General features: G+C 31.7%; 1 protein-coding gene across 1 annotated transcript; it reads right to left on the minus strand.

Moving 5' to 3' along the window:
* Window positions 1-9,278: 9,278 nt before the first annotated feature.
* On the minus strand, window positions 9,279-10,742 carry LOC124363664. Its single transcript, XM_046818924.1, has one exon. The coding sequence runs from the start codon at window positions 10,740-10,742 to the stop codon at window positions 9,279-9,281; it is 1,464 nt and encodes a 487-aa protein (XP_046674880.1).
* Window positions 10,743-22,466: the final 11,724 nt, after the last annotated feature.

The raw sequence follows: 22,466 nt of genomic DNA on the forward strand, positions 1-22,466 counted from the left end.
TATATTTTAGAATTTCGGCGTTTTCCCTTAACAGTTACTTTCATGTTTATTGTAAGCTATTGTATAAGACGATAAATTCGGTCTAGTTTTCTGCTATTTTAATGTTAGTTTTTAATAATAATTAGATAAATTGTTTGATGGGGGCTTTTTCTGAACGAAATTATAGTAATTGTGTAGGTATATAATGTTTGTTCCTACTTGTAATATGATTATATAACACATTCATAAAAATAGTCAAAAGTGATGGTATAAATTAGTCTATAACAAAAAAACTTAAAGTGTGTGTTTAGTGATTAGACATTACTTTTAGGAAGTAACAATCATAAAATATTCGGTAGTCAACACGCATATCATGTTTTATATAGCTAATAAATACAATTATTTTAAATTTTATAAGCTGCATCATGTAAAGCTTTAGTTCGTGTACATTTCAATTTCAGATATAGCAAAAGCATATTTAATTTATATTAACCTGAAATAACGCCAGGCGAGGACTCATTATAAAACTGCCAACGGCACCGCGGATTTAAATTATACACTTAAATACTTTTCAGCAAGTTTATTGTAAGCTCATTACTCTCTGAAATGACTATAGGACTTACCAAGATAAAATAAAATCATTTACCTCATAATAGTCCCTTGGATCAAAATCATCACAACGATGGTAAATATCGTATTCTTATATTAAAAATTAAAGATTGTGTAGTTCCGTAAAATGTTGCTTACAGTAGAAGAAGATTTAATTAAAGTGTAAAGTGATAAATAGTTTATTCCAACCAACGGTGGTATTCATATATTGTAATCACCCCTTATATTAGGATCAAAATAGATAGATAACCATACTTTAAGGCAATTGGATGATATGGATTTAATAAGTTAATTACAGAAATCCAAACAAGTTCCAAGTTTTCATCACACCGAAGAGTGTGGTAACTAATTAGGGCTATGTTCGGGAAGTACTTGACTGCCAATTAGTATTGAGGTTTCTCGTAGTTAGTTTTAAAGTACATGTTGTGCGGAGATATCCGCTCTAAGTGGTTTAAGTTACTCATCCAAAATAATTTTAGATACCTCAATGCGAGACAGAAAATTAGTTACTTCTAAAACACATTAATCTCCCATTGCAATATAAAGTTGGTTTGATCGTTAATAACTCATCACCTCACCTTTAAAATATTCCATGGTAATCTTCATTTTGATAGTAACACTTTACAAATCTTTCTTGAATTTTGAAATACAAAGAATTGGCCACTGACATGTAATGAAATTGCTGCTTTTTGAATATTTTGTTCCATGGAATCATGTAGACAGGTGAAAATGATTTTTTTTCGTAGATTTCCAATCTTTTTGGCATATTTCAAAGAACTAGGACCTCATGAAAGAGATGTAATTAAATTACGAATTGTGATAAACACTAAGGAAGCCTATGTTTTGTTGACAGTTGCAGATATCAATCTACGAAGGTGCAACGAGATAAAAATAATTCTTATAAAGAAAAAGGTGTTCTATTTTACCTCTTTAACATTTATAACTCTTCAGTTTATAAAGCAAGAAACGCATAGTATCAGTGTTAATGACTTTTAGCTTACATTTGTTCAAATATCAAGTATTAGATCTAAAATACAATGTTACTATCTAACTATCTAACAAAGTAAATTATAATGGCCATAAATATTAAATTTTTGACGTATTTTTATGATCACGGCAACAAGGAAAAAGGTAAAATTGGCGTCGAAAATATAATTCACTCGAACCAGCAGTAGTCATAAACGTGCACGCCTACTAAATTGCGTGCAAATTACCTAACTGGTGGGGCAACTGCTAGCAGAGCAGATATAAGAGACAATGGAGTCAAACCTTACTTTACATTTAAAGACTGTTATCAAACCTAAATTAGTTCTCGTTAAAAGTAATTAATCTTTTAAGAAAATTTGCTGTGTATGTATATATATTTTCTTGACCAGTAGAGGGGCAAAATCTGCAATGGAACAAAAAAAACTAACATCGAATTAATGCAATGACCATAAATGTACACTTTTTAACATATTTTCTTGATCGGCGAAGAAGGTAAATTCGACATTTGCGTCAAAAATATACTTCCCTCTATCCAGAAGTTCTCATAAAGTTGCAAAAAGTACAAAATTGCGTGCGAAATGGCAGGTAACTGCTGGTCGTTTTATAAAGATGTAAACTAAGTCAAAACTATACAGTCTTTCACTATATTCGGTTATCAACTGTTTTTATAGGCTTTTCTCATTTTATTTTTCTAAAGGTCCCACTACATTCATTTTAGTAGGTCTGCTCCATGATTTTATCTTGTTAACGTTAACGTCGAGAAATTCTTCCTGTTACTATAGCAACAATGTTTTCATTTCACATCGTTTGTATTTTCACTCTACATTTGAGCGGAACTCTTGTTAATTAATAAGGATATTAATATATTTAATAATAACTGCAACGCAGAAACATTTTACGCTGTATGCCCACGTGATAATCAATCGCAAACAGTTCTATGTAGCAAAAAACTACATTTGTGTTCTTGAAATATGTTTCTTGAAACTTACTTGTATATCCGCAGATATATAGCAATGATTCTTTCTTTTCCTTTTTTTAATAGTATCGTAAAGTTTAATTCCTGGGAAAAGTACCATAGGTAAAATTAGTGCAACCATTCTATATTAATAGATAACAAATTTTAAATTTTTTTATTAAATCCATACTTTTGTATTATTATTTACATCATCTATCTTTTATATCATAAGTTTTCTTTCCTAAAAACTAAATAACTTAATTCATAGAAATTCTAAATCTACTGATCTTTTGTCTTTAAATTCAAAAATAGTTATTTAAATTTATTTATATACACGTAGAAATATTATTTGAGATTTCTTAAAACTTTAATCTTTTACAAAAGATTACTTTGAAAGCTGTTAGCACACTGAAAAAGATTTCTTACTCGCTCTAACAGCTGTTAAGATACATATTTTTACTTGTAAATAAATTATATTTCTAATTATTGGATTAAAAATAAGTATAAATTACTTTAATTTCGCAATATTCGCATGCAGCTAGTATTTAATTTTTCATCCGAAACGTACTATAAAGATTTGGATTACTTATTCCCTTGGTTGATGATTTTAATAAACTTTAGTTTTATTGAAAGTTTCACAAGTTGTCCTAACCTTTATTTTTAAAATGGTTTTTTGCAAAATATTAGTTTTTTTTAACATCTGTTTTCAAATTGCCTTTTGACTAGTTTCCACAATGTTTATATGTTTTTCGATAGTTTTTCAGCATCCTTCTCAGCTGATTTGTCTGTCTATTATCTAACATCTTCATGGCGTTGAAAGCTTTTCTTCCTAGTTGTTGATCAATCTTTTTGGGTGTATTACAACATCCAGTATGACCTTAACTAAAAATTGTTGCAACTTCATGAGTATTAAATTTTAGGAAAGGAAGCTTCCCGAACTGTTTTTGAACATACGTACTAAATGTTGTATAAGCATGCTCGTTGGCCTCTTGTGTTCTCCTTTTTCAAATGCTTGCCAGACACTCTGTAAATAAGTAGTAATTTTTTTTAATTGTTGTTTACCATTACCTAATTTAAAATGGCATCCAATTTAATCTTGAAGGATTAATTTATATAACTTATATATATATATATATATATATATATATATATATATATATATATATATATAAACGACATTGAGAATAAGTTTCTCTTTGATTAACAGTAGCAATGGAAGACCCTAGTTTGTGTTTGGATCAGAAATGTAGAAGAAAGGTAGAAGATAAATGTTGTTTTAGAAGAGTAGCTCCTGTCTCAGATTGCGACCATTTATCTTGACCTGGTCCAGACAGCCTGACAATAGTTTAACAAGCTGCGGAGTTATACCCAAGTCCAATTCTTTCTGGGTTTGTAAACTATAGTCTTTAAGTATCACTCACTAGTTGTGATTCTGACCACATATATATTTCGCGCATGCTATATCGTGGTTCATTGTCTTTAAACTCTAACAAAAATATCCAAAAACATCAAAAAATTAAATTGTTATAATGAAATTTTTAAATATAGAAATATACTCAAATAGGACATTAACCTTTACGAAGTTCCACTCTTCAAAATAAACAATAAACAGCATAACTTGGACCAAAGTATGTTACTGTAAATGTTAAATTACAATAACATACAAAATATAAATTTAATACATTTGTCTGCAAAGATGCATTAAATAATCTTAAGATAAAAAGTTTAAGATTTTAAGGCATTAAAATGTTGTCAGAAATATCTATATTACATTTACAACTTTTTTCAAAGATAATTACACTTGCTTAGGAATATCTCAACCGTTTCATTACCGTAAAACTTCATCTTAATTATAAAAGAGGTAAGAAATAAATATTCCATTTCATCGTCCGCTTAGTGGAATGTCTATAATCTTGTACCAGTACATGTTGACTCCTAGAAACTGGTAAACGTCTGCCTTAATCGATCCATAAGAAATCGGTGACGAATACGTTCAAAATAATCTTCTTGCATAGTTTCTACATCAAGGATATCCAGGCTAAAAACGGAGTTACTTCATGTGTAGAAAACTCGGATTCTTCACCGTGATTGGGGATCTTGTCTAAAACATTATATTGCTCTCAGTTGTGCACCTAACGAGACAATGAGAATATCTCTTCATCTGGGCTACCCCATTGGCTTCTGGGTAACTTGAACAATAACTTAACTCGAATTATACAAATCCCCAACTAAGGCTGGTATACAAGATTGCACGTTTATTCCCAATACCTCACCGAAACTGGTATACATGGTTTCTGGTATATCCATAATCCTAATTTATTAATATTCTGAGTACAAATGCATGAAAAACGACTAACCGCTGATTTATGGATTTTTTATGTTAAGAGTGTTCAATTTCTTTAAAAATAATTGTGGTCTGTGTTAGTTTTCACTTTACTATTACGTATCATAAATTGATAAATGTTTTGAAAACGCTTCCTTTGTAGAAACATAACTACATTAATTTGTCAGTGCAGCTAAAACTTAGTATTATTTTATAATCAAATAACCTTCTATACATTTTTAAACTAACTCCGCATCACAGAATATATAAAAATACTTCTACGCTTACCTTGTATTGATCTTAAAGCGTGTAAACAGTGGGAGTAGGAAAGATAGAGATTGTAATCTATGATAGCAACCAAACATGTTCAATATTATAATAATTTTTTTATGTTTTAATCAAATATAAGAAACTAAACTATAGGGAAGATACGTGATGTTACTGATATGGTAAATTCTCATATAATTTATAACAAAACATGTATATCAGCTGGTTCCTTCACTTCTTGAAAATACGTTCATAAGTTTCAGATAAGTTCATTTTAAAGTATGTTTGTCCGGGCAGAGTCATTGTGTTCTTATTTCTAAAACAAATGAAAATATATTAATGTCGGTTTTAATATTAATTAATAGTAGGTTAGCAATTCAGTCAAACAGAAAAAATGCACTTAGGTTGGAAAACGTTTCATAGCAAATTATACTTTACCATTAAGTTGTAGCTAGTCTTAATTATTTAAGTACTTTTTTTCTGAACATTTTACAAAGAATAGAAGTAATGAAATAATAATATTATAATGAATAGATTAACAATTTTAAGGCACAATTCTAAAAAAAGCAGTTTAAATAAAATTCAATACGCAAGATAAAGGTTTATAGGTAGAAGAAAATAATAATTGATCGAATTATGGTTGTATCCTATATTAATTAAGGCTAGTACAGGATTGACTTATTAAATTACGTTTTGATAACTTTTATTATATTGTTAAAAAAGCCAAGATGTAAACAAAAGACTTACGAAATACGTTTTAGTTAAGACGGGATAGTAAACAAGGTAGTTTTCTGTAAGGCTGTAATGGTCGTGGATATTTGGTAAGATTTACGGCTATGGGGTATAAAACCAGAAATTTCCGCGTTGTGGATAAGAGATTGACTTGGTGGTAATTGTCAGGCCATTGTTCATTTTATATCTACTGTAGTGTTTTAATTTATCAAAGACATTACAATGTTAAACTGTATCATTATCCATAAGCAGGTAAAAGTTTAATAACGGTATAAACCAACATAGCGATCATTTTTCGCTTAATAATCTGAGTCTTTTCGGTGTATTTACCTAACAAAATCGGTTTGTGTCTTCTTTATCAAACTTTGAATAATTTTATAATGACAAACAAAGTATTAATTTCAAAATGAAGACAATTTTTGCATTGTATAACCCCTCTTTCTATACTACACCTACTCAAGGTATGGCACATAATTTTTTCTCTAACCAATAGTACTGTAGCAAAGTAATTTTACTGATAATGAAAATTAACATTTCGTTTCTACTAAGCAATACACATTTCAACTTTATCTTTTATAATTATAGAAGTACACAAATATGGGAGTTTTTTATTACGTATTACGTAATTTTATGCTGTTCTATTACAACAAAGTATTTCACACGATCTATTTTTGTAGGCTATAACAAATATACGCGTCATTTCTATCCTATTATATTCTACGATCATAATTAAATCAATTTTCATTCTTTTAGATAGGTTTTTAGTAATTTACCTGGAGCCTATTGCAATCATTAATAGGGAGAAACTGTTATAAATAAACTGGTCATACTTTTCAATAAAATCCCACAAGGACTGATGCAGTGGTCCTAACAATCGTACACATTAATAAATATTTATGTAACTGTGTAAACAAATTTCCAATAAACGGTTTGTCCCTGGGATTCAGTAAAAGTGTACTTAGTGACTGGTTTTCACCTGGTTTAATAGAGCAGTATTTTCTGTGTATTGTGCGCACGAATAATGAAATCAATGCTGTTTTCTGGTAAATAACTTTAAATGGTTAGCCAGAACGGTATTCGTGTGGCCTTGAGCCTTAATCATTTTTGAACTGTCCCTTCTTTTATATAAATAATGTAATTCATACATGTCAGGCTTTGAATTACGAAAACATTTCAATGATAATTTATTTTTATGCTAGTTAAAAAAACAGAAATAACTAATCCAGGTAGGTAATTCTGTATTTCTTATATTGTACTCAAAAGATTTTTCATTTCGTACGGATCTGCATAAGGTATTTTACAAACAGAATGCAGCATAAAATGTATGAAGGGAAAGTACCAATATCAGACCTGCCTCACCTCTTCCCAATCCCCAACACCAAAGCCTGCGGTGTGTTTTCGAATGCCCTATTTGGCCTGAAACTTATTTCTCTGATTTCTTTCATTTAACTCACTATAGGTTAAATAAAGTATAACAATGTAACTTCTGAGTCTGTTAAATTGATATCCATTCCTGTTTTAAAATGTATCTACAAATATGACTTTACCGAAATACAAAACTAAAGATACATATATACATTGTGCTACAGGTTGAAAATATAGTTTTTCACACTCACAATGCATAACTTTAGTTCATACATCAAATAAATGACTCTTGACTGTTTAGTTAATAGACTCCAGTTAAGTTAATAAAATCATATCTAAAAGAATTTAAATTGAGATATTTATGATCGTAGAATATAATGGGAAAGGAATTACGTGTAGTGGAACTAGACGTGCATTTCTCTGGTCAGCTCAAATAGTTTGAAAAAATTTACAATAAGGGGAATATAAAGAAATATTTACACTTGATAAAAGTTTTAAGTGTTATAAAATTTCAGTATTATGTTTTATAAATGTTTACGTTATCTTATACATTTATTATTGGCTGTGCTTTAGCGAAGCTTAATTAGTAGGACTAGAAAAATTAACACATATAGCCGAGCTATCCCAACAAATACATCATTTTATAGTAATCTGGTTTGTGATTGTTATTATTTAAACGCTGATGAAACCCAATTTAATGAACAGAGATTTGAATGTATTATCTGGAAAGATACATCTAAAAATACTTTTACAAAAATTTGTTCCTTGTTACGAAGTTTTGGCGTGATTTTTTCATGTTTCTTTTTTGTTTGTCTATCTGTCCGCAAGACATCTCGAGAATGGAAAGAGCTATAGATTTGAAATGTTGCATACAACCTCAGTAAAGCCTATTATGATATATCGTGTAGCATACTTCTACATTGTACGGTAATTTATAGATGGTACTAGCCTAATAATTTACCTTAAAGTATATAGTATGAGTTCCTGAATTTAAATAAATTAAGCATTAACTAAATTTGTAGGTGGAAATATAGCAAAATATTTGGCTAAATAATGAGCCGTTCTAACCTGAAACTAACAATGAACATGTTTCCATAAGAACTGTAGTAAACCTAATTAGATAAATGCAAAACTCATAATGAGAACTTTTAGTATTTTTAAAGAAATAGGAGACCGTGCATCGATATCTAGAGCTATTTGAATAAAAATAGTTGGCTGACCTTAGGAAGGATAGAAAGATGGAAACTCTGCGTAGAAAACATAACAGTTTGTCTCGGAAAATGTTCCCGTAGGGTGGCGTCCATTCAGATCCAAGTTGCAAGGTCTTTACCTCGGGGAGATTTTTTGCATCTACATTCCTTGTATATACTTCAAAACATATTGTATCTTAGATTAATATGACCCGAGTTATGTCCTAGTATGTTCATTCACTTTCCACAAAACTTTTAACCCTTTATAATTTGTAATCTTGTTGTATTTATTCATATATCCACATCAAAATCAAACCAAGGTGCACAAAAACAACCAACACGAGCCTCTCGGTTTTTATTTTGCTAGTATTCTTATGATACTGTTCTAAATCTTGAAACCCTATAAAGTCTAGTTAAAGCATATCCGTCCAACGGCATACGCCAAAAATATTGATGTGGATATACAAGTATAGGGGAGAGCGGGGCATGTTGAGACAAACTTCAGATTTTATTTTTTACATTTTTTGTTTGAATTATTTTGTAATTGGAAAAATACTGATATTATACTTCAATTAGTTGTGCACTTTTCTATGGTATTGACGCTTTGATTAACTATATATATCTCCCAAAATTAAAATATTTGTTTAATGCTGTAAAGTGTATCAATGTTCCCCACATGGGGGCAAGTTGATACTAGCGAGAGGCAAGTTGATACAAGTGTATAAATAATAAGCTAATAGACATTAAGGTAGCAAATAATCACTTAATAAACAATCTAAAAAATGTATTAAGCAGAATATAGTACAAAGGTAACGTAAGACATATTATTAAACTATTTTAAACACACAGTTTATGAGATTGTGTTCATAACCTACTCAGAATCACTGATTACAAAGTCAGATGTACAGTGAATACAAGTGTACATTTTATAGTCTTTCCCACATTCTATATGGGCCCATTTTTTGCAAGAAATGCACTGTATCCAGTCCTGACCTGGCTTGGATTCGGGGAATGCCTCCAAACATATGAGACACAGGGCGTCGTTCTCTTCCTCCGACTCTGATTCAACCTTCATTTTATTCTTTGGGACGCATTTCTGTTTCTTCATCTTGTTCTTCTCCTTAGTCTGACTCTCTATCATTTTAAAAAGTCTTTTTTTGGCGTTTTCTGACTTGGCTACCATTTTAGCTTCCTTTTTTTTGGCTTCCACTTCCAGCCTCTCCTTAACTGGTGTGCTAGTAAGGATAGCGGATTTTAAAGATTTCCTCCCTTTTTTGATATTTTTTCGCTCTCCAGCTTTAAGGTAGGGGCGGATTTCTTGAGGGCTTACAGTGAATACGCCTACAGAAACATCCTTATTTGTAGATGGAACTGCAGTTGTAGTCTCAGTTCGGTTCACTTTGGAGTGTAGACCATCAGCGTTGCTTGTCCCAGCTTGAGAAGTCTTGACAGTGCTGTCTTGTGAAGTCATCTCTCTATCCGTGACTGCGCTGGACAAGAAGTCATCCTCAGTAAACAATTCTCTGTTGTATGGCGCGATTCCTGTTGCTTGAAATCCAGATATAATATTTGTAGGATTTATTGCTCTAGGGAGTGCCATCTTTACTATGCCAGGAATGTCGTAGATTGTTACAGTTTTCCCTGCATTGTTGACCATCCAGTCGTAGACTGAAGCGAAGTAAAAACTTTTGAAAGGCCCATAAACTGACCTGTCAAGCGGTTGCAGGCGGTGGGAAGCGTGGGGGGGAAAAGACAACATGATGATACCATTTTCTTTGCAGAAGTTGAGCACTTCAATAGATAAGTGTGATTCATGGTTATCCAAAACCAACAAGCAGGGATTGCCCTTGCTAGATCTTACGTGGCCGTGAAAATGTTTAATGAACGTCAAAAACGATTCAGATGTGATCCATCCGGATGGGTAGGAAGTTCCAATACATCCTGGTGGCCCGTTAATGATGAAGTGATCCTTGAAGAATACTCTTGGGAATACGAACATTGGAGGAACTGAGTTGCCGATGGCACTGACAGCCAATACCATAGTGACAGTCTGCCCCCTTTCTGCTGACGTAGCTTTCCCTACTTGGCGTACTCCTTTCTGAGCTACGATTTTGTTTGGCCTCTGAACTGTTTGCACACCGGTCTCGTCAATATTCCAAATATCCTTAGGTTCAATTTTGTATTTATCTAAAGTACTCTTCAAATTGTCAAAAAATAGATCAACATTGACTTTATTAAAACTGGTAGCGCGACTAAGGCTCGTAGCCTCAGGCTCCCTGATTGATAGTCTAGGGTGTCTTTTCATAAATAAGCTAAACCAGTCCTTTGTAGCCATTTTATGGTTGATCCATGAATCAGGTAATGATATTCCTATTAGCCATAGCAAGTTGGTAAGCTAAAACTTTGATGTTTTGTGGTGTAAGTCCGTAGTAGATTTTTGAAGAGTGTATTATATACTCTTCGAGTTGAGATTCTAATTGGTCTGGAAAAATTTGTCTTGGTTTGGCATACCCCATTGTAACGGTTTGACCTTGCGATTCATCTTTTTTTCTTATAAATCTAAACAATGTCATTTTGTCGATCTCAAAGGCTACAGCTGCTTCCCGCAAAGGCATGGTTTTGGTCTTGACAGCTTCATAGGCTTTTTCAAAGCTCTCATCCGGGACTTTCCCTCGATCTGTCTTCCTGGTATAATTCCGCACCACGTTTCTGTAAGAAAAGATAAAACTCAAATTTTTACAATATTGGGGTACGTTGATACACTGTATCAATTTGCCCCAACTACGCGTATCAACTTGCCCCATTGAACAATTGTCTCTTAAGTCTAACTTAAGTCTCTAAAATATAAAGTCCAGAAATATGAAACTATCATGGAATTCTTACCAAGAAACAGGTGTTTAACTGTGCTAACAGTGAACTTCCTGAATATTATCCTCTTGCTGGTACGCCAACTCAAACACACTAGCCAACAATTACTTTCTACTCATGAAAACACAATTTCAACAATAAAAACACTTAGAGTACTCTGTTGACAGCTGGACGCCGTGTGGCACTGCGTCTCGGTAAACAACAGCCTCTACTGACTCATGTCCTCCCTGCGCATGCGCGTTAGCTCACAGTCACATCTGTATCAACTTGCCCACGTATCAACTTGCCCCGCTCTCCCCTAAATTAAGCTATCCCTAAAACATTTAAGAAGTTTTAACACTCACCAGAGTTCTCTGCGCATCTGGTAACTGATTCACTTTCCACATACTTGTTCAACACGATCATTCCAGGTCAGACCCTTATCAAGGTAAATTCCCAGAAGTACATTAGGTTCCACTTCCTTTAAGAGGTTATAATCTACCATAACAGTGGGCCGAACCTCTTGAACAGTAGAGCTTTATTCAATGCATTCATTTAGTTCAATAAATGTTGTTATTGATCTTTCTTTGAAGCAAATAGTCGTGACATACGCATATTGGATTGTTCGGCCGTCTTTTATCGATCTTCCAAGAACGATTAAATAAAGCGGAAACAGTACTGGGCTAAGGATAAATCCCTATGGGACCCCATATAAATCTGGACTCTTTGTGACATAGCGTTAGCAATCCCAACGCAATGGTCTCTGTTACTAAGGTACGATCTCAGCAACTCAAGTGACAAGTTCCAAACCACTCATGTTTCTAATTTTTAATGTAAAATATCACGATAAACACAATCAAAGGCTTTCAAAATATCGAGGAAAACACCTAGAGTTAAATACTTACAGTCCTAGCTCTCCATTATTGCATTAAAAAGTTTTGTAATAGAGCCAATCTTTAAAAGTTGGTTTATAGACTTTTCTTCTAATTGAGATTATTAATATCGGGTCATTTCTTAAAAATTAGAATAGTCTTGACTGTTTTTACTGAACTGGAAAAGTCCCCATTTCACAAGAAATCTTAACTAATTTCGTCAGTAGTTTGAAAATATATCTGTAGCAACTTTTAGACATATCAAGATTGTTCGTGTTTGTCTATCACACCCGCTACCTTCTAGTCTCTAACAGAATGAAGAACCATGGAAGTTGCAACACTTTTCTCAATCCCAGAACCAGACTGGTATTCTTTACCACCATCTTTCCGAGGCATTCTTGACATAATAAAAGAAAAATAATTCAATGGGATGGAGAACATTCTTAGCTATTACCTCACTAACTCCCGTAATACCTTGCAGCTGGCAACCTTATATCCGCCTAATAAATGCAGATAAAGTGCTCAGTACATGAAACTGACTGTCGTGAATAACCTCAAAATCAATCAAACCAACAAGTGTGCAATCAAACATGTACCACACGTCTCCATAAAGTGTCAATATAAAAATTATGATTGTCTTCAAGTAATATAACACACTATGGTTACAATTTAAGAATCTTATTGAAGTTTTATTGAAGAACAAGGAATTATATCTCTTCTGTCACGGCACCAGGCCGTTCAGTGGGATCCACTTTCCATGAGTAATAACAGACGTAGGACTGTATAAAGCCCTTTACCGTTTTGCTTTGATGAAAATCGGATTGCAGGTTCAGTTAAGATGTTTAGGGTTTGTCCCAACTAATTTAAATAAGTATTATTTCATTTCTATTTTCGTGTGTTGATAGGTTTTCAGAAGATTTCATTATAACCTGATTAGTAATTTTCTAATTATATTAATTTCTCGTTCCCAAAATCGTTATCCAAATAACCAATGCAACCATTGTCTCATTTTACTGACCAATGTTTAAAGAACTATTTTTCAAAATTTTCAAGAACTATGTAGCGGTAGTAGGTGTAAATTTGTTCCCCTTTAGGACATCCTGTTACACAGTTATAACGCGTACAGACAGATATAAATAAGATTTGGTTGTTTTGGAAAATTACGGGAGAGGAGAAATATTACTTACGAGGGTATTTAATATTTTTACAGAATATGAAACCTCTAGAATATCTTGTGGTTCACAAAAACACAACAAGTAATGTAAAATTTGTTCATACAATTTTGGTTTAATGAAAAAGTATTCTTGAAGAAACACATTTCTCTATGCACTAAAGTACATTCTGAAGAGCGTAAGGTAGGACAAACAACGTTAATAAGTTCTTTAGTCAAACAGCTGAGACTGTCTGTCTCCTGCATTGTCTGCTAGCTCAGTGTATACTCGAGACCACTTTCACTAGTCTCTCTAAAAAGTTCTTCTTATTCTTAACAGTATCAATATTCGATTCGTTAATATTAGATTTTGACACTTATTGATCATATAATTATTTTTAGGAACTGTAGGTGCTTCAGCCGGTAAATATTATCGGTTAAGATATTTTTATTAATCAGTTGGCAGATGACATAATTACTATTGTAGCAACTTACATGTAAAAATATGAATTACCTAATATACTTATGCTCTACACACAATATATGCACGACCATTAAAGAGCAATTATGAAGGTACGTTTGGTAATTTGGAACGTTTGGATACGACAGATCTGTGTAATAACTGACCAATACGTAGTATTTCATTAAGTATGACATATTGATAAATGTATTCAAAACAACACGTTGTTATAGCGATATGAAGAGAGTTATAACTAGAATTCCGTCCAGATAGGACCCAACTGCATTTAATGTGACGGAACAATTTCGCAACCCACCTCGATTTGGTTTAAAGTTTCGTTATTGTAGAGATCTACATAATTCTGTGGAAATAACATTTCTAGCTCAGCTCAGATTATAGTAAACACAATATATTACTTTTAATGTTGAACTATTGACTATTTACTCAGAGCTTTTTTTATGGTATAGCACACATATAGTTTTGAAAATACTCGTATTTTTGAAAATAAGTACCCTTATAAATTATTATATTCTTGTTTTTTAAAACTTATAAGGTTGCAAGACAAGTAGTTCCAATTTTTTTAAAATAATACATAACTATACTTGCCATTAGACTCGTCATAACAAAAATCTTGTAAGAATTATAGAATCAAGAATCCTTGCATCATTTTAAAACGGTCGCTTATAGACCGTAAAAAGCTACTTAAGCTCCATAACAATGTGCAATACATTACAAGACGCTGTTTTGGTGCTTGTGTGTTAATCAGGTACTCACAACGATATAAATCTTGTAAGAAACTCATGAAATTTATGGTTTTTCGATTGTATTAGAATATATGTGTTTCATTTTACTAACCTAAACTGTGATAAAAATATTCACCACGAGTTTGTAATATTATGTTTTACTACAAATCGTTTACAATATTATTGCATTACTGTTTACTGATTTTTCAGTAATTATTATTGTCAAAACATGTAGTACTTAATAATTGTTTTCTTTAATCCACAAATGTATAATACGGTGAATTTATTGTGCTGTAACAAAAATAAAATGGTGATTTTTATTTAATTTTTTATTTCTAGAATATTGCTTACACCAACAAGATCATTAACTATGGAGAAGACTTTCCAGATGCTGCCTTAATTGGATTAAAACCAATGTGTTCAGGAAAGTCATAAACCTCCTCTTATCATGGGCTAATAATACAGATCTACACTGAAAACACCATAGTTTGATGGTCGAAAAATCAAGAAACGTGATACATAGCATCATTAGATATACATTTTTCTAACAATTTAACGTACTTTGAATATGATTGTCCTTCTGATATTGAGTGTCCTTTTTATCGACATAATATTAATGACATTTAACTAGACATCCCTATTAATTTATTTCCTTGGAATTTATTGTTTTGAATTACTTCCAAAAATTACTTTTTTATTTTTGTCTACTTTTTAAGCAATAACTATTTCATATTATTATTTAAAACAATTGTCTGAACATTAACAAAATAATTACTTGCACCACTACTCTAGGAATGGCTTAAGTTTTAAATATCGATAAATATAAGTATAATCGATATTTTAGTTCAAGTTTTTCCCCTATACTGTTAGTACTAACCAAATTGTTGAAATAAATCAAGCATATTGAAAAATCGAAACATGTGGAAAGTATATTAAAATATTTTATTAAAATCTTTACAAATTATATGAATAATAGTATATTTTTCAATAATTTAAAAGGAATAAAGAGCTAACATTGGAGTTTTAAGACTGCTAAGAACTAAAATGTGAAATTCCTCGCATTAAAGGTTTGTGCAATCTGAAATATTTGTAAAAATATATTGAAATCATCCATCAAACGCTTGACAAATACTAAAAGGTTTTATTTGCCTTCAGTAGTGAGACCAGATAATATACTTAAGACAAAATGAAATACGAGATCGAAATTACAGACATTACGGTCACAGCAAGGCGATAAATACTTCAACTGCAAAACTTTTAGTTGATCAAATGCGAGTAATTTCACAAGAGTATTTCTTGCTGCGTAAACTCGTTTAGTATTTACTTCCCGATGGAGAAAACTAGTTTATGGCCACATCCACATCGATAACGTACTGCCTTGATATAAATTCCAGACCATTTTCATTCGTAGTAAATACATGATGTATGTAAAAATAAACATAAACTAAAGTTCAAATTTTCTTTAGATAAATGAAGTCGATTTGAAGTAAATTTATAAACGTCTGCACGATGGTCAAGGGCGTCTTTTAAAGCGTCTGTTTTAAGTCGCAAAAGAGAAGGCAGGAGTGGCTGAAACATATCAAATGTATGCTTTTAAAGGATAATTCATACACTTGATATTTGCAATGTAAATAACGTAGTTCTACTGCGTTGATTTTAAACCCCCAACAGTTGAACTTAGTATATATATATACTCTTAGAGCAGTTATAAAGGAAACTACAATTATTTTCTGTACAATTTCGTTTTAATTACAACTTTATCAAGTACTCTTTATAAACATACACAGAATAAAATAAACAAGCAAAAGAAAAAACACCTGATAATTAGCTTTCTAAATGTAAATAACAATTTTGAAATTTAATCGAGTTTTGAATAGTTTTTTATTTAAAAAAATAATAATAACATCATTTAATTTTGAATTAAGATAAATTTGTAGATAAGAATCTAAGGAATAAGTATATATATATATATATATATATATATATATATATATTTATTTATATATACCTCGTATATATAAATATGTTTATGTATATATATATATATACATAAACATATTTATATATACGAGGTATATAAAATAATAATAATTATATATATATGTATATATATAAATATAAATAATCGTATATATAACTCAATTCTAAAAGAATACTTTTTAATTAAATATACTTGACTACTCATTCCATTCCGTGATTTTGAATTGCACGAAACACATTTTGTAACGCCCCAATTAGTGATATTAACATCTCACTCCCAATTATCAAATTGACGGAAAATTTATTTCAGCAATGATCTGTTAATTCGGCTGTAGAATAAGTAGAATGCAATAAAACTCCTCCGAATCTCAGCAAAATTGTGGTAACGAACCCTAATACGTGTCTTAATTTTGTTTTCAAGATTATAAAGCAGTATTGAGGGAAAGTTGAAAATTCAGAATCCTGATATTCTTATAACCTCATTCTAAGTTTATTTACGCTGAACACGTTTGTGGTGATGATGATTCCCCCTAGTCCTAGAAGCCCACAGCCTATTTGCATTGCATTAGCAAACAACCTGATTTTACTTGAAATCGATACAGATGTTTCTCTTCAGAAATAAACCAATCGCCAGCTACTCCAGTTTTTGGAAGGTTAACATTGTTGAATATCAAAGGGTTAAAAATACCAAAGAATATATATCTTTGTTAACAGACTTAAAACTGACCTCGTAGTCGATAGCCAGAGAACTAGAGACTGAAAAACACCACTTTGAACTAGTTAATATTACTAGCTAGCAGGGATTTAAAATTTATTTGCATGTATTTAAATGTTGATTTAAAGTATGTAAAGCTAATAAAAATAGGATCTGAGAAAGAAAATTCCATTCTTATTTTTAACTTATTAAATACCCTCCCATTTCATCGCCCTCCAAATTTAGAACTACTGACGATTGATTTCTTTCTTGGGGTAATTTTATATATATTTCAAGAAAAAAATAGGCTATGGCTTATTCAATACAAACTGGCTAGGCTCCTGAACTATTACGCCTTGTAATGTCGAACACCAGATTATTTGACAACAAAGGCTCTTTTATAATGTCCCTTTGCTCTTAAAATTACCTCTAACAAATAGATTCGTAATATATATAAAACAACTTAAATAATGGTATTATTTATGAATATAACAAGTGTTGCACATAATTTTATCGATACTTACTTCATAGAATGGAACAAGACAAACTAATAAGGGTAAGAGCTCCCTCGCATCTGTATTCACTGCACGATAACAGCAAAATTACAACTAAACTGTAACTGCTAAACTTCTAAAACTTAACGTGTACTGAACTGAGAGCACGTGTGCACTTGGCAATTGACAAGATTGAACAAGCAAGGGTGCTAACTGATTTATTAAGCGATTGGTTATTTAATAAACATAATGCAAATACAATACTTTTAACAACTTTATGATCTGGTATTTTAAATTTGCACAGTGCTGCGGTATCATTCAGTGGACGTCCACTTGGTGGATATATTGAAAACGTTTAATGAACAATTTGTGTACAGTTATGAAGTCGTCATATACGAAGTTGTTAGTTGAATATGGTAAATAAGTAAGGGAATCAAATTTGTCTCAAAGCGGCAGGGTTGGGTTAAATTAATGTTGAATATGCTAACAAGATCTTGACCAGCTGTGTAAACGTAAACCGTTTCCAAGAGGGAAGGTCCAGAGAGGTAGGCGGGTGGCATGTTGAATATGTAAACAGTAAAGCAATTTCAGTTATAACCTGTTTCTGTAAACATTAAAGTAGTTGAAATTATGACGAATGTAATAACTTCCTGTACGGCCAATCTAAACGTTTGCCAAGAGACGATGTCTGCAGAGGAGAGATGGCGGGTCAATTTCAATGAAATAAAGATCTAGGGCAGGAGCGAGAGCTAATTTGAATTTATATAAGCCTAACCTAGTTTCCATTGAAATTTGTAGAGAATTTTCTCTCAGAAATAAATCAATCGTTAGCTACACTAGTTTTGGAGAAATTCAAAATGTGAAGCTATCAAAAAGAGCAGAAAAAAAAATAATAATAATTTATTTCTCAGATCATATTATTATTACCTTGACTAAACCAATCGTAAGACACATATATATATAAATGTTTAATCAGAGTCAACTAACTATGTAAAGCAACGTTTTTCACTGTCTGTAAACTGTTGTAAAATGTTGTCTGACGATGGTGTTACTATTATTAATTATGCTCCTGTCAGTTGGGTGTAAATTAAACAAGGTAAGTAAGAAAAACTAAATTAATGTGATGGGTGTATCGAAAGTGTACATTAATTAATATACGTAAAAATAATAAGAAAATAATAAAAATAAAACAAAATTTATTGTACCCTAAAACTAATTCCAAATTTAATACGAAAAATTTCTTTAACCAGTAATACCAATTGTAGTCCAAATATTGAAGCTGAAAACGAATGACTTTCTTCTTTCTTCAATCTTGAAATATGATATCAGTCTTTCGATCGAATATAATTTTATTTTTATTTTAAATTTACTAATTTTATTAATATTTAATATTATATATATATATATATATATATATATATATATATATATTATAAGATATGTATATTTTATATATTTATATATATTATAAGATATATATTTTATATGTATAATATATATATATATATATATATATATATATATATATATATATCATTTCAATAAACATTGACTCACAAAAAGTTCTTTCTCCGCCGGGACTCAAACCCGGATTTCTCACTTGCCGGGTGAATGTGCTACTCTGCTTAGTCTGAAATTTACACGTTGCCATTACGCTTACCCATAAGAGCAATGTAAAGGTATTTACTATCGCTTAAAAACATCCCATATAGTATGCAGTAATATGCATCATCGTTGAAGAAATTAAGCTTGATTTTAATTTTATACACTATAGGTTAGTTCGTTTTCTAGATATTGTTTGGACATTTGGAGAAGTAGACATACAGACAGAAATGCAATTTTGTATACCCCATGATTGACAGAATTTGGTTTTGTTCAGCATAATTTATAAATACAGAACAAAATAACTTACATATTAATTATTCATAATAAATAATGTAGCTTAGCCAAAAGTGAACAAGGAAACGACTGCAGTATCAATCAATTATTTTATACATAAAACGTCAACGGCCTAATTGAATTTGAGTTAAAAATTATAACTGTAGAGTTTCAAACCGTACCATTATGTATCATAAAGATAGATACTCATACAGGCTTGCTAGTGACAGGAGGGTTGAATATTCATAAAAGTAATTGGTTTTAACTACGCATATAGTATAAGCCTCGTAACCCGCAAGAAGCAGCATTTGTATTCAAACAAAAACATCTATTTCTAAAGTCAGCAAATAGCGGTTTTTATTTAGTTAATCTAAATACAAGTGACAGTAATGTTCACCGGTTCATGTTAAAAAGTTAAAACGAAACTTTTTATCATTATTAAATATTTTGATAGCTCTAGCGCTGGGTATAAGTGCCATATATCTTTTCACTCGATTAATTAATTAATAATTTTCAATAGTGGTCGGCATTATGCTTACTTAATTCTCTGTGGTATTTTTTACTTATTTAAAACTCACCTCCCCATAAATCCCCACAAGTACACCAAACTCTCTATCTTGACTCCTTAGACATCATGATGTTATCGCCATCACTAATTCCTATAATTACCACCCTAGTCATGCCTTCTCTGGATAAAAAGTCCCAAAACTGATTAATTATGAGGTAATATACTTTAAATTGTACTCAAATACAATTCCCATAATCTCTAGTACATACAAATATTGATTTAATTCAATTTTAAATTAATTTTAATTTAATTCAATTGTTTTCGAACTACATTATATTAATTTGTATCCTGATAAAGGAGAGAGAGAGAGATCCATAATATCTTGGTTATAAAGGTACTGAACCACTCCTACATGAATGTAATAATTAATATATAAAACTACCATTTAGATACCAGTAATTTATTCATACTATTTGTTTGATTTCATTTGAATTATATTGAAATTTTTACGTAAATAATATAAAGTGATGTTGTACTAATTTTAGATCTGACCATATAATTCATAATAAAAAAATCCTTCATATATTATTTTTACATCAAAACTGTTTACGCAGCAATACCCTAACTTTGTATAATAATGATTAATGGACGGAAAGTGCTTGTTACAAAAACATAGAGCCTCAAACATGGAGCCTTTCCCAGGTGAAAATGCTACTTTTACTAAATCTCACTTTTAGGTCATGAATGTATAAGGTTGGCACAAAATTTCTCAAAGTTTTTTGTGTGTTACTGTTTTTTTATTCGTTTTTAGCTGAATAAACACTCAACATTCTTCGCGTCTTAACATCCCATCTCGTACGGAATATTTCGCTCTATCTGACAATGTAATTGTTTTTATATGTTAATTTTTTTCACGCTTAATTCATCATGACTAAGGAATAATTTTGTATGATATCTTATTTTAAATTAATACAATCCACTGCAAAGACAGCTCGTCAAGTTAACTAAGTATTGGACCTTAGTAGCGTTGTAGAAAGCAGCGTGCAACAATGGTTTAAGGATTTTTCCCGAAAATTTCAGTTTTGAAGTTGAACCTTGTAGTGGTCGACCTACAACACTCCTGGATAACGAACTGAGGACCCTGGTGGAAGCTGACTTAACAAGAACGGCTCGATGGATTGTGCAGAGACTATGATTCAGACACCGTGGAGTATTAGATGCTTTTAAACTTATTGAAAAGGTAAACAAGCTTGAAACGTGGGTTCCCCACGACTTGAAAGATCGACAGAAATTGTCACGTTTCGAGGTATGTCCTCTTTAATTCTGCGAAACCAAAACGACTCTTTTTAGTTAGAATCGTGACGTGCAATGAAATTTGGATCCTTTACGATAACCGGAAACATTCAGGACTGTTGTTGAACGCCGACGAGCCTCCTGGTCACTTCCCAAGGGCGAAACCCTTAACAAAAGAAGACTATGGTTACAGTATGGTGGTCTGCATCCGACGTGATCCTTTGCAAAATGTTGGAACCTGGCCAAACGAGTCCTATTGTAAGGTGACGATTAAATGTACCGAAAATTGAGTCAGCAGCAGCCGGTACTGGTCAACTGAAGAGGTCCGATCGTGCTGCACGACGTGGCCCGTCCGCACGTTGTACTAATCACCGTCCAAAAATTAAAGAAGTTGAACGTCGAAGTTCTGCCTCACCTACCAAACTCCTCAGTCCCCTGGCTAATTGACTATCAGTTTTTTAAGTACTTCACTGGTAGAACTTTCACTAATCAGTACCAGGTACAAACGGCTTTTGCCGATGTCATAGAATCCTGAGCCCCAAAATTGTATCCTTACGATGATGGAATCGATCCAATTGTAAAACATTGGCAAATGCATTTGATTCTTTTGGCACTTCTTTCAATTCAATCGAGCCAATATTACTGAGGTTATGATACTTTGAAGTTTACCTACTAAACTCTGAGAACTTTTATCCAAACCTGATATTTAGGTTTTTCTGTTATACATACATTTAAATGACCTAATAAATATTGAAAAAAATTATCAATTAGTATATTTAAATATTCTATTTTGGTACCAGTAATGACTGGTTAACAAAAAGTACTTAGTTTTGTATATAAATATGGTTTCGGGAGATCTCACCAATTTTTTCCCTTATTGCTCCCGGTGTATAGCAACGTCTAGCCTCTAGGAGTCCTTTTCTTGTGGTATCTTCAGTGTTCTATATGTTTTTGAATTCAAAAAGTTTTTTTGGTCTGGAATCTCTCAATATGTTTGAGATTAGGGCTTTTCACCCCTAGGTACTGCTGTTTTAGAAACACTTATAATATGGCTATTCATATCCCCTGACAAACTTGTTATATAAAATATTCGTGTATATATATACAAGCAGAGAGAGTATGGGAATACGGGGAGGCTGC

This window comes from Homalodisca vitripennis, chromosome 5, assembly GCF_021130785.1.
Source record: "Homalodisca vitripennis isolate AUS2020 chromosome 5, UT_GWSS_2.1, whole genome shotgun sequence".
Taxonomy (NCBI): domain Eukaryota; kingdom Metazoa; phylum Arthropoda; class Insecta; order Hemiptera; family Cicadellidae; genus Homalodisca; species Homalodisca vitripennis.